The sequence below is a fragment of the Hibiscus syriacus genome, unplaced genomic scaffold, assembly GCF_006381635.1.
Source record: "Hibiscus syriacus cultivar Baekdansim isolate YM2019G1 unplaced genomic scaffold, ASM638163v2 tig00110781_pilon, whole genome shotgun sequence".
Classification (NCBI taxonomy): Eukaryota; Viridiplantae; Streptophyta; class Magnoliopsida; order Malvales; family Malvaceae; genus Hibiscus; species Hibiscus syriacus.
The window spans coordinates 298,499-312,920 of record NW_024062859.1 but is presented as its reverse complement, the minus strand read 5'-3'; the positions used below and the strand labels follow the sequence as shown (position 1 = coordinate 312,920).

The following is a 14,422-nucleotide window of genomic DNA, read 5'->3' as shown; positions in this document are numbered from 1 at the left end:
GTTAATAATATATATAATATTATAAACTGGCAAAAACTAGTGTCGACAAACATGTAATGTTGTGGTTGCATTACATATACTGCAGGGTAATGCTGATCAGCTGGATGGTGAAGCTGCTTTTGTAATGGTGGAGCATACAACGGATAGTACGGTGACATCAGCATCGGATTTGCAGCCGCAGTTTGGTGAGGGATGTAATGTATATTGTCTTGAACGAACTATTGTTGAGGTTGTTGGTGCTGTTGTTGATCCAATTGTGAAGCCAAAGAGTAGGAATCTTGGATCTGTTGAATTTGGATTTGGGAGCTTGGAATAGAAGTATCTGCATTGGTATTGTGACTAGCACCAGTTCTGCTATCTCTGGATATAACATGTGTTTGATCTTGATAGTACATGGCCTTTGAGAAAGAATTTGTAGAGGCAATGCTACTTTCACTGCATGTTCGGTTGGAACAATGGAAACAAAAAGTAGATACCATTTTCATTTCAAAAATTTGAATCATGACAATTGATAATAGCCCTGTTATGCCCCTTCCGAACCTTCTCTATAAAACTGATCTCTGTTCAGTATACCAAGATCTCCAGAGAACCTTCTCTGTAGTTAAAAGTCCCATTAGAGCATTTTTGAATATAGGGCCTCTGGAATAGCATCTCCAGAGTCTTATACTTCTCGAAAAGCAAAAACCCTTGGACATGACTTTTGATAGATCCCACGTGATCTGTATGAGTCAATTGACAGTTGATCATATAAATCGGATCAATCTTATCAATTTTGTTTACAAATAGTCGTCATGACCCTAAGTCTAATATCAACATTAAGAGTCATTATTATAAAATCTCTCTATTAAGATCGAGAGAGAATCAACACCTAAATATAAATATAATTCTAATGGTCTAACCTTTTCTCCTTTTTCGCGGGACAAAATCTCATCACTGATCAATAGCCGGTCTACCATCCATTATGATTTTTCACCTAAATTAGGAGTGAACCTATTATAACCATCATGACACATTTATTCTTCTCATAACAAGCCTTATAACTTACTATAAAGTCAATGCCAATTAATCATAAAAAATGGAGCAAAGTTGGAGAAAAGAGAAAATCATAAAACTTGGAAAATACCTTGCAACTGAATCAGGGGAAGGCAAATTATAAGTGCCGCCAGCTTTCTGTTGTACCGGCTGCAACGGCAATGGAGGCTTGCGGTAACCGATAGGCACTCCTTGATCATATCTCTCATCATCAGACAAAACACGGTTCAAGTTGTCACTAGACCCCCTGCGCGAGTGGCCGTAGTAGTCGCAGCAGACACCGGATGCGGCGGAGGCAGAGAAGACACCGCCGCTGGTGCTGCCCCATAGTAATCATCTTGCTTATGGATATTCATATTAGTAGCAAAACTTATCTGAGCAAACTGTTCTTCTATGCCAAGCCTCTGGTCCTGCTGCACTTTATGCCCTCCTCCATCCTGATCCACTCGAACCTGAATCGATGGCAAGTTGGGCATAGAAGGTGAAGAAGAAGATGAACCAAAAGACGAAGTTTTCTCCGCCAACGGTGCATCATGCAACGAACACTGCACTTCCTGAACTCCATTATTGTTTTTGACCTGTTTATTGTGTTGTTCATCTCCTCCTTCAACCTCGAATTCACCATCGAGATTCAACAGAGTCTGCATGGTCGCAGCATCCGAGTTCCCTCTAGAAACCAACCCTGAACCATTAAGAGAATCGACGAACCAAGTTTCCGACTTGGCATCATTCAGAAGTGGACCCATGGAGACGGTAGTGTCAGGCTTATTAAAGAAAATAAACAAACGGATTCTACACGAGGTCACCGAAGAACCCGATGCTGCTGCAAAACGATCATATTCCTCGATCATGTTCTCGAGATCCTCATCCGTGGCAACCGATACGAGCGAGTCGAGGTCTTCATTCGGAAGCTGGTACTTCAATATAAAGGACCGGCCATTGAGAAGTGCACGGGAGATGCGGGTGCAAAGGGCTGAGAGGGAACAATGGCGATCAACAGCAACGATGCGAGTGTCACCACCGACGTAGCAAAGAGATTTATCATGGGGACGGGGCATTATATGGCCGCCGAAGCTGAACATTAGGCGGAGCCGGGCACCAGAAACAGCCGGGAGAGGATCATCGTAAGTGTTGTCGTTATGGGAACGTGGAGACGAGTCAATGGAGTCAAGGTAGTTGGATGATGTGCAGCAAAAGTGGGGAGGGGTGGAGGATCCATTGGAGGAGGTGTCTCTTGTTTTGGGGTGGAGGCTTGTGATTGGGAGGGGAATGTAGTACACTGAAAAGGGTTAACTAAAACCAGTGGTTTTATAGTTCATTGCTTCATCATTTTAGTTGTTTCAATGTTTTATTTATGAATTTTAAATTATTTAATTAAATAATTTTTCTATTCAATCGGATGATGATATATTGAAATAAAAATAAAAGGATAATTTTGTGCTCAAAGGAATCAAGCCAGGGTCTGGGGAGGAAGGATAGAGCAGGCGCCCAAACCATTGGTTGATCATTTTTCACCCATTTATAAACCTTAAATCTCTTATGACATCATCAAATTAGCCATAATCGATCATTTTTCTCTCGTCGGACTCTCACTGATTGATCACCTCCTTATTTTCACATGTTGCCTGAAATTGCATCTCATCATAGGTCGTCCTTAAATCACGTCGCACAATTATTTTCACCCATATATCTCTTATTTGTTGTCGTCAATTAAATTACACCGTTATTTGAACTAAAATAAAATCGTTCAAATCTCTTACCGTGGCTCATCGTCTGATCTTTTGTCGTTTAAGAAGATTTGGGAATTATAAATTTAGGAGATTTGAAAGAATAAAAAAGTTAGGTTCTTTTAGAAATGTAGACTTTTTATACTTTTTAATTCTAAGAAATTAACATCAATAAGAAATTAATGTCACATCAATAATTATTGATTGAGAATATTTTCTAATAATAATTAATAGGATGACTTTAAAATAATAATAAAATAAAACTTTATGATAACAAAATAAATGTTAGATATTTTTTTAATAATCTTACTTGAATATAAAATAAAATATATTCAAAAAAAATTTAATTTATTAATAATGTATACACAAATTGTAAATATAAATGTTTTAATTAAAATCTCTAAAGAAAATAATCTTTCTTTTTTACTACTGATACTACTAAATGAATTTATTCAACCTTATTTTAACAAAAAAAAAATCTCTAAACACTGGAAATAAACGAAACCTGTAATTTAAACTCTTATTTTTTAATTAAAACTTTTAATTTTGCAATACACATACAATGCAAATCACAACTTCCCAAGTGGCGTAGCAAGTGGCATATGGGGGGGCATTGTAGTTAGTCATGGCAGCTTGATTTTGATGGGAAACGGACTCCTTTCACATGTGAATTTGTTGATTTTTGTGCGTTATCGTAACTGCTAATTTATTATTTATTAATATTTTCAATTCAGAGACAAAAACTTCACAAATCAGCAGCCAAGATTGGTAGTTAAATTACTTTCACTTTGCGTATACTTAGGTTTGCACTTTGCTTTCCAACAAATACGAGGAGGCTGTAATAAGTATACGAAACTCAAGAGCCAGAGGGAAGCTATGGGGTATTTCCATTTGATCATCTTAGGTGTGCTTCCATGCATCATTTCTGAACTCAAAACATTACTTGTAGGGTGAATGAATCTTTTATCTAATCTATGTTTTCTTCATAGCACCACCACCACCGATATTTGATTTATTAGTATATTGATTCGGACTAAATTATGCATAAATTTAATACGAGTGTAATATTTTTAATCCATTTTTATTTATAATATTAAGATTCGAATACTTAACATTCATTTAAAAAAACTTAATGTCTTAAAAACCCTAGTGACGCTCCCAATTACGGATGTATGTGTATTCTAGGGTGGGTATATGCTTATCCTGAAATTCAAATTTCTTTATATTAGTTGTTCACTTTACCAGTAGTGCTCACTCAAAAATTTTATTTATGTTTGCTCCATATAAAAAAAATCTATCATTAATACATATGTACTCACCTTGAAAAAATATTTATGGATATGCCACTAATTACCCCTTCCTTTCTCTAAAAGGTCGCTTGTTTGTTTCTTTTTAGTTTTTGATTAACAAGCGACGACACCAACCTTGGTGTCGATTGTCCTGTCGATATATTTTTTCTTTAATTTTATCTCATTTTTTATTTATAATAATTTTACCTTTATCACACGATTTTCTCTACATTCATTGCACGTTTTCTCTACCTTTTTGGTGTACTTTTCACTTTTATTTTTCGGTTGTTTTTGTCGTTTAGTTTTCTTATGAATTAATTTGACGTCATCACGACTGATTTGGATATCCCGCTGATCTTACCTATTTTGGACTCTCGAATTAGATTTAGATATGTAGCTTGCGTCCATAGATGATTTTCTCACTTACTTTGATTTGCGTTTGTTGATAGTCTTCTAATAGTTTAATCATCTGTTGTGGTTTGTTTGTCATTGTAGTCAGATATGTTCCTCTCTACTTAGTGTTCAAGATTTTGTGAATGAGTTTTTACCTTTTCATTATATGATTCATATATGATCTTAAGTAGCTAGTTACTTGTCTTAATGATTATAGAATACTATTCAATTATGTATTTAGTTTATGATTCTAATTGCAAATTTTTATTGTAATTTTAAATATTTTATTCTTAATAAAATTAATTATTTCTTTCCGTAAAAAAACTAACTTCTTATTCGATTAAATTAATCAATAATTGATTATTTAATCTATGTTATTAAACTTTTATTTTCTTTTCGAGAATGGTCAATGAGTGAGATCTCATACGTACACTTGATTATGTTGAGAATGTGGACATACTAGGAATGAGAAAAACAAAGAACGTATAGAAATACGTGTGTGTGTGTGTTTTTTTATGGAGTTTAATAAGTTACAATCAAATCAATGTACGCATTTATAAATCATTGAAAAACCGGTTAAATTATTAAACTAAAATTAAAATACATTAAAATATTTTTTATATAAAATAGAATTTGTCACAATTATATAATTAGTGAAAAAATTATTGACTTAATAAAAAAAATGTCCAAATTATACAATTTTTCTATTAGGTGTCTATTTTTTTTGGTCAATCTATGTGCCTACGTTACAAGCGTTATCATTTTAAGTGTCTCGACTATAGCAACCATTTAAAAATCCACACATGTTGCATTTATATAATTTTAAAGATATCTTGTAAAACTTTGAAAATATTGGACTAAATGAAGTATGATAATTTGTAATTAGAAAGAAATGTCTAAATTTGGAATTTAAACTAAATTGTAAAGTTTCAAAGTATGAAGGATATAATGATAATTTGTCAAAATAAATAAAGTATGAACCATTGAAGAATTTTGGTTCTCATGCAATTCCAATTATAATTTTTCATTTGTTATGGACCCAATTATAAAAGAAAAATTAATTAATGGATATTTTCTTTTATGAAAAGAGTGAAAATAGAAATTTTATTAATTTATTCGTCTCATAAGTATGCAAAATGAGAATTTTATTAATTTATTCGACCTAATTGTAGAGGCGACTGAACGGTGACATTAAACAATTTTTTCAACATATGACTTCTTACACCAACAAGATTTGTTGCTCCCATAACAAAAAATTAAATTCATCAAGAATAATATTATTATTTTTTATTGGTGAACACTTTGTGAGACACCACTGTAGAATCGTCAACAGGCACGACGATGTCATTGGAGAAAATCATAAGAGACATTTGAAAGCAACAAACTATGTAGCCACGAAAGCTAGAGGACTTTCAAGATCCACAACTATTGATACCATGTGGAACATATCCTGTAGTTAGGGTTAAAACAATATGAAAAGAAGATATATTAGATATTGAATAATAATCTATCACACTTTATTGATTGAAACATAGCTATTTAAAATTTAGCTTTACATGTTAATTAGATTAACAAACTGATCGACTTAAACAATCGAATAATAATCAAACATTGACGTAAGATTCCAGCTCAGTGATTAACCAACTCATTCTTCATTAAAGAGTTAGTCGGAGTTTTTTTTTTACATATTGAAAGATTTTAATTAGTTGAAGTATGAATGAATAAAATATTTTTTCACAAAATTTAATGATAATAAATATGATTGTACTAATTCAAACATTAAGAGATCATTCTTTAAATTAAATTTGAATCTGTAAATTATATTTTACAAAGATAACGAATTAATCAATTAGGTATCGATTTTAAACTTTAGGGAATGTTAATCTTTTTCCACACGTAATTAACCATTAAATCTATTTTCTAATTTTATAAACTAAAAATTGGTGTTTTAATACCTTTTACTTAAAATAAATTTTATTAAAATAATAAAACTTTTGTAGTTTTCGAATTTGATCCTAACTAAAAATTTATGATGTGAATCATATATAATTTTTCTAATTTTTTTATAAAAATTTATAAGGTTAAGTATACGAATAAAAAAACATTTCTACATCCATCTATATATGAATGTACAAATGAGGAAGGAGTGTCGTCTATTTATAGAAAATGTCCTCCAGGATCAAATGGTTTAAAATATATACAAGTGTACGAATAGGGTTGGTCCTCTACCATCCAACGGTTACGAATATACACAACTGTACGAGTAGGGTTCATTTATACAGAAATGTCTAATATCTAGAAGTTATCTTACTTGGTGCAACCTCATTTAAGCGAGTAGAGCTTGATTCACTCGAATGGAAGCTTTCTAGAATCCTCTAGACCCCTGTCTAGGCCTGGTAAAGACGCACTATGCCAGGTAAAGAAATACTATGCCAGCAAGGTGGGCAAATACACCCTTTTTAAGCCTTTCCAAACCGTGTGAATACTAAATTTTATTGATGAGGTTGGTTCCGGCCAAAAGATGGACGTAAAAAGTTATATTAAGAGATATAAATTTAAATTATTATATTAAAAGATTTAAGAGTATGAAATTATAAAATTTCAAAAATTGTGAAATTAAATCGTCAATGAAAAATATAGAGATAATATTTAAATTATATGTGAATTTAAAGTTTTAAGAGTATAATTGCACCCCATTACGCTCCTCTATTCATCCCTAGTTCCTCTTCAATCCTTTGGAAACCCCTAGTTAAGAACTTGAAAATCCCCACACTCCATAACTCCTAAAAAATGTCTAGCTTCGTTAACCCACATCCTTGGCTTACTACACAAGGAATGGCTGACTTGGGCCCCAGATGCGCTACATCCTCACCATGTGTTGCCTTTGTTAGGCCTTGTAGCATGTGAATGACCTCGATGAGTCTTGACTCGATCCTTTATGCATCCCAAGGTGATGGAAGATGTTGTGGTCCATGTCACAATGAAGAAGAGACAAACTCATCTAATCGAATCCTATTCTGATATCTAAAAGAACAGAAAAAATCTTTGGGCTCGAATTTGTTATTTCATTGAAAAGTGAGTGTTCATCGTGCATCATACGTAGGTCCATAGTTTGTATTCATTTAAATAATGTGAATTAATGCCGGAAGAAACAGGAGATGGCCAGATTTTTCTGAGCTACCATTTATTGTCCAATGTTTCTCCGGCGAAATACATATACTAATAATACCATGGCACGACCTGTGGTAACTTCAAACACATAATAAAATTGGTGAAATATGGTATATATTGTATAGAACAAGTAAAGCGTACAAACTGTTTCTCAAGAGCAGAAAGTGATGATGGATCAATTTTCCTTCAAAGTTGGAGATCTCTAGTATGAGTAGCCCCAAGTCTTACTTTTTATCCCTTGCATTTACTCTGTTTGCTACGTAAGCTCTCAACGAAGGCGAGTGCGTGAGACCGTCGGGAGCAACCGTCATATTTTGAGTTCCATTCTTCTGTTGCATCCTTCTCCTGGCTATCAACCCTCTTATCCAAGGGGTAACATCCTCGCTGATCTTTATCATCAAGAAGAAGATGATGCGGTAAATGATGATCATGCTGAATATCACACTCAGATCAATCCACTTGGACCGTGTCACGTCGATTTGGAATATGTTTTCGAGGATGTATTCGCCCGGGATCTTGGGGAGAATCGGTGATTGATTCTCGAACAGCAAGCCCTTCAGATCGTTTTGGTATTGTCCCTGGGGAAACAATATGACATTCATCTTAGCAATAATGATAACGATAACGATAATGATTCCGTGTGCTACTTCACCTGTAGAGCCCAGAAGTGGAAGCTGATGTAGGACATTGGATAACGCCAGATGATTTTTGGGATGTCATTTGGGAGCCTGAAGAACCCTGAAACAAGCATGAATATCCCCTGAATCCCTGCTCCTATGATGATTCCCATGAGAAAGTTCGGGACGATACTGGCTATGGCCATCATCAAGCTCTCCACCACCGTAACACTTGCGTAAAGGCACAATACGAAGAACAGATAATGTTCGAAGCCCGGGTGAAGGCGGACCATGAAGTAACAAATAGTCCCAGAGATGAAGGTGATCATAATGAGGAAAGGCATAGCTGACAGCGTATTCCCAAAAACAAATGCAGTTACACCATAGTGCCCATTTAACCTTTCCCTTTGGAAAACCTACAGAAAACATCAGCCGGTCAGATTGTTCTGATCGTCATCCCTGATATGTTCATGTGTTAACCTGCAGTTTATGATCATGGCTCACCTTCATATCCTCTACAAAGGAAGGGAACCCACCGATCGACATGAATGTGACAAAACCAAAAACAAATGACGCACATGAACCTCTTGCCTGGTGCACACGATATAGAGCTGATTAGTAATAAGCAATTATAAGGTTAGCAGTCTGAAAATGCGATACGGTACCAGAATCGAGTTGTAGCCGGTTCCAATATCGAGATAAATGGTTCCAATGCAGACAGTGACCACAACATATCAGCAGTCTCAGCCAATAATAGCCAAAGTCTCTCGACATGTTAACGAATGAACGCTTGGTTAAAGTGTAAGACTGCATCAAGAAACTAGCTTGACTGCCTCCGGAATCTAGCACGGTTCCTTTCTGCAACATATGAAAAATGTAATTCAATCGCCACTCTCAATGGTAACGATCAACAGAATTCGATGTAGGGAGACAAAGCACTTACAACTTTGGATATCTCATCAACTTTTTCCTTTGCAGCATAACATTGCTGCGATGTTCGGTAGAAGTCGATAAGAGTTCGGATTGCTTCAGCCGTGGTTATCTTCTCGAGTGGATCATCGCTTGCCTCGAACTGATTATAAACCAATTAGCAACATAGATAAGACATTGACAGCAAAATAGGAAGGAAGAGTAAACAAAGGGTAATGAAGTATGTACCCGTAATTTCATGGATCCTTTGAGAGTAGCCTTAACCTTATCAAAGTCGGAATTGATACATCTAAGAAAATGATCAGATGGATTTCTCAAGGCAGGGCATGGAAATCCAGCTTGAGCGAAGAACTGCATTATCATCCACAATTCAACAAAGACTATATGTGTAACCGAATCTCGAAATCATGTCGAACGGAAGTTCGGAGCGAATTCTTACCTCGTATGCTTCAGATGCCTGACCAAAATAAATAGTTTTGCCCCCAGAGAGCAAATATAACTGATCAAATAGCTCAAAAACTTCACTACTCGGCTGATGGACTGAAGCTACCACAGTTCGACCATCTCTTGACAGCCCGCGTAAAGTCTGCGTAACGAAGAATGCTGAAGCACTGCCATTTGTATGTAAAGAAAGAAACTATCAATGTAGGTTCAATAGTACATCTTGCATTATCCGAAACATATCAAGGATGTGTGCCAAAAACAGATATATAGGAACTCTAATCAAACAAGTAACAGTTTTTATATTAGGCATAGTGACAATAAAAGTTAAAAGACAAATGAAACAAATGATGAACCTGTCGAGTCCACTGGTGGGTTCATCAAGAAAGAGCAATCTAGGCCTCATCAGGATTTCAAGAGCTATGCTAACTCTCCTCTTTTCTCCTCCACTGATCCCACGCAAATGCCAATTTCCGATAACGGTATGGGCGCATTCTTGGAGTCCCATCTCGATGATAGTACTTTCGACGAGTGCACGCTTCTCGGACCAAGGCATCTTATCGGGGAGGCGCAGTCGAGCGGAGTAAGAAATCGTTTCCCGGACTGTCAGCGTGCCAATCAAGTTGTCATCTTGAGTCACATAGGCCTAATTGATTCATAACACAAAATTAAAAAAGATTCAAGACATGACTGATGATGATCGGACTAGAACACTTAAAAAGTATTCAGTACTCACCGCAGTCCCGAAGGAAAGCTTGGTTTTATGACCATTGAGAAGAATGGTTCCGGAGAGGAAAGCGTTAGCCGCCAAACGACTCGAGAGTGCATCGAGAAGAGTCGATTTTCCGGAGCCGGAAGGTCCCATGAGAGCCGTGAGAGTGCCGGGTTCAGCGTAACCAGTGAGCCCTTCCAACACCTTTTGTGTCTCACCATTGTTGAGAGTCACCATGACGGTTAGATCTTTCCAAGTGAGCCTAGCCGACACATCTCCCACAAACTCCGTGTTAGTCTTCTCTCTCCACAATGTCTCACTCAACGGACTCAATCCTCCGGCCACCATCCCGTTCCCGGCGGGTTTGTTGGCCTCTATCTCCCTCATAACACTACCTGCAGAATCCATTATCACCTGCTGATAACCAATCTAATAACCTGTCGAATATAAATGTCTACAGGCTGTCGAATGAACTGGTTAGGTTAAGAGAATCCAATGCAAAAAAAAAAAAAAAAAAAACCGCCTTGATCCATCAACTTGGCTAGTTGGCTTAAAATCTCGCTTCGGTTTCGTTAAAACTAGCTTCTTCTTCGAGGGCTGCGGATAAGAAGGTCAGAGTTTGAAGATGAAAATACGGTAAGGAAAAGGAAAACAAGGGAGCGATTGAATGGCGACACCTTCTTCTTATCCAACCATTAAATTCATTTCGGTGGTTGTTGGTAGATGCATTTAATGGGATTAATTGATCAACGCTACTCTGAAGTATCCTTACGCAACAGCTAGATGTTTATCTCTGCCTAATTGTATGGGAGTTGAGCAATTACTACTAATACACCATTAATACTAACAATTATGTGATCCATTGTAAAAAAAATTGTGATCCAATGAAAAAGTATATATTTTTTAAAAATAGTTTTTAAAAGTAAGATAGTTATATTTTACTCATTTATTTTACATACTTCTATAATTTGTATTCCATTAAACTTTAACATTTTTATCATACACTAATATAATTTTTTTTTGGATTTCTAAGTCAAGTTTGAGGTGTACAGATATACAATTAAAGTTCAGACGATTTCTAAAATCCAATTTAATTCAAAAGTAACGATATCTTTGAGTATGGTACTAGTACTTATGTTCAGATGTCAACAATAAATAAATGTATCAAAATAAAATAAAGTTTTTATGTTTTTAAAAATCAAATTTAAACCTAAGGTATCGATATTATTTTTCAAACATTGATATATAAACCCATAATTACAATATTTCTGAATAAAATTGAGATTTGATATGCTTAATACATAGTTCTTTTCATGCAATCTAGACTACTTAAACATACAAGTCATACTTCTTTTCATGATCAAACCTTGCTAAAATTGAACTTGACCTATTCGGAAAAGTTTCAAATACATAAAAGTCCCATTGCAAATTTTATCAAACCGAGTTGTTAATTAAAATATGACATCTTGGATAATTTAACCATACATGAAAACTAGGTAAACTTGTCAAATCTCATATAAATATTTTCTGATTTTGTTTTCAGAAAATAGTTTTTATTTTCAAATTTTTGAAAATAAGAAAATATGTTTAGTTAATATAAATGAAAACTTGAATCTAAAAATAAAAATAATGAAAATATATTTGATATCTATTTTTTCAAAACAGAAATGAAAAAATAATTAAATTAAACAATAATTATTGAAAATTTTCATTACATAAGCATATAATAAGAATATAATTTTAATGCATATTGGACATCAATTAAATTTTAAAAAATAAACAAAAAATATTGTTGTAAGTAAGAGTGCACAAAATGTCATTAAAAATATGTTCATTGGTAATTGAGGCCCTCAAACTTTTAAGGAAAACTAGTGTATCACTAAATGTTTTTTGCACTCAATGTGACCCTTAAATTGAAAAAAAAATCAATCTAACCCTTTCACCAACGGAATCAAACGTTGACTGTCACGACGCTTACATGACAATTCACGAAGCTTACATGAAAATTTACAAAATTGATATGACAGTTCACGATGTTGTTATGATAGTTCACAATGGACGATTATGTGATAGATAAGCTTAATTGTTTTTTTTGCTAAGTTTGAGGACATAATTGATTTTTTTAGAAAGTTTGAGGACTTATTTAATTTTTAGAAAAATTATGAAATTATTTAAATTTAAAATATAAAATATAAAAAATATTAAGATATTCAATACATTAAATATAAACATGCTATAAAATTAAATAATTAAAGAAGTTCAGTTTAAGGACACTATTAAGTGTAAAAAAAGTTAAGGGACCATATTGATTTTTTTTATAGTTTGAGGGTTTCAGATACCATCAAAAAAATTTTGTCAGAAGGATTTGAACTCATATAAGTTAAGTTAAAAATCTAGATCACATGTTTTCTTATTTTCTAAATTTCTAAAACAATTTTAATGAAAACACTGAAAACATTTTTTTAATTTTTTTCTTCATATTTTCACTTATTTTTATTTTCGTTTTTCAGAAATCATCTTCTAATTTTACAACCAAACATGTTTTATTCAACATTTTCTATTTTCTAAGAAATGAAAATAAAAATAGACTATATTTTCTAGAACCAAACGAACTCTTTTGTTTTCTCTTATTCACAAACTTATCCAAATTATATACTAAAATCTAAAATATAAAAAAAATCACAAATGTTTACTTTTCCATCACTTCTTCTATTATTTAAATTATTGGTGGCCTGAGTATGAAGGTGATAGTTTTAAGAGGTTCATCATTTCTGGATTGGATAGACTTTGAATTCACTTATTCAGTAATTCATATCCATGTAAATGTTTGTTGGTTTTTATTTCTGATTTTTTGCTTGATTTCTATATCTCAATAATGAAAAACATTGAATCAACAAGTTTCCAAATAAAAGAATATGATAAAAGTGAGAGTGTGTTGTGAAAATGAAACAAGATGAAGAACTTTAGTAATCTTGTGATTATGATTCCATATTTTAGTTGGATATGAATTGTCGAAGAAGTAGATTCAGAGTAAGGTAAATTTTATTCTTTCAATGACTATAAAAACAGATTTGATGGTTGAATCCATTACCTAAATCTCTCTTCTGCAATATTTGGAAAAAGAAAATAAATTTTCATCTATTGGGTTTTGGACAACAAACGTAAAATTGGTTCAAAGATCAAAATGAATTAATGGAAAGCAAAAGATGTTCATGAGCAACATAAACTCATTCTACATGACCCTAACATACACACCACGCATGTATCAAGCCTTCTGAAACATCAGTCATATATTCATAAAAAGCACAACATAAAAAATTTAGCACATGCACTAATAACTTCAAGGGTAAAATACATAATTCCTCGTTGAACTCTATTCTCTCTCCTATTTCACTTATTATACTTTCAGTTTTTCTAATTTACTCATTAAACTTTGGAATTACTCATGTTTTGGTCACTCTGAATTATTTTATTATTATTTTGGTACGATGTTGCATTTTTATTATTATTTAATATAAATATAATTTAAAATATAAAATAAAATCATAAGGTGGTTGTCCACTGTTCTCTTCGCCGACGTTGGATGCCACCGTCGATGGTCGTAGATTGTGGTTGTTCGGTCTTAGATTTTATCGGCCACTTTGTCTTGATCCCTTGAGTCCAAATACGACCTCTATTTTGTTGAAACATGCATTGAATCAGATTAAAAGTGAGAAATCTGAAATGCCAACCGTCATCGACTGCTGTAGATGATGGTTGTTCGGTCTCAGATTTCATGGGTTGCTTCGCCTCGACCCCATGAGTTTGAATCTGACCCGCATTTTGTCAGAATGTGCTATGAAGCCCATGAATTGAAGATCAAAAGTGAGGAAATCAAAATGTTTTATGTTGAGATTCACATGTTTTAAGACATTTTTCCGGTGAAACAACCACATATTCAGACTCAACATGTTAAAAGAAGTCTCACGATACAATTTGGGATCAAACGACTACTGATTCTGAAGACCGACGATGATCGACAGTGATCGACGATGACGAGAAAGGGCAACAATCATCAGTGAGGTTCATATGAAGAAGATAAAGGGGTTAGGGTAGAAGATGTTATTTTAT

At 33.9% G+C, this 14,422-nt stretch overlaps 2 protein-coding genes across 2 annotated transcripts; both read right to left on the bottom strand.

Moving 5' to 3' along the window:
• Positions 1 to 523: 523 nt before the first annotated feature.
• LOC120140086 lies at positions 524 to 2,802 on the bottom strand. Its single transcript, XM_039155133.1, has 5 exons — positions 2,793 to 2,802; positions 1,417 to 2,311; positions 1,124 to 1,351; positions 668 to 719; positions 524 to 595 (listed from the first exon to the last, which is right to left on the bottom strand). Exons 1-5 carry the CDS (start codon positions 2,800 to 2,802, stop codon positions 524 to 526), a joined length of 1,257 nt encoding a protein of 418 aa, XP_039011064.1.
• Positions 2,803 to 7,709: 4,907 nt separating this feature from the next.
• Positions 7,710 to 10,764, bottom strand: LOC120140091 (ABC transporter G family member 11-like). Its single transcript, XM_039155135.1, is given in 10 exon segments — positions 7,710 to 8,190; positions 8,265 to 8,645; positions 8,734 to 8,820; positions 8,895 to 8,964; positions 8,966 to 9,087; positions 9,173 to 9,301; positions 9,388 to 9,510; positions 9,599 to 9,770; positions 9,957 to 10,246; positions 10,337 to 10,764. Coding segments are annotated over 10 exon segments (2,112 nt in total). The 5' UTR covers positions 10,721 to 10,764; the 3' UTR covers positions 7,710 to 7,836.
• Positions 10,765 to 14,422: the final 3,658 nt, after the last annotated feature.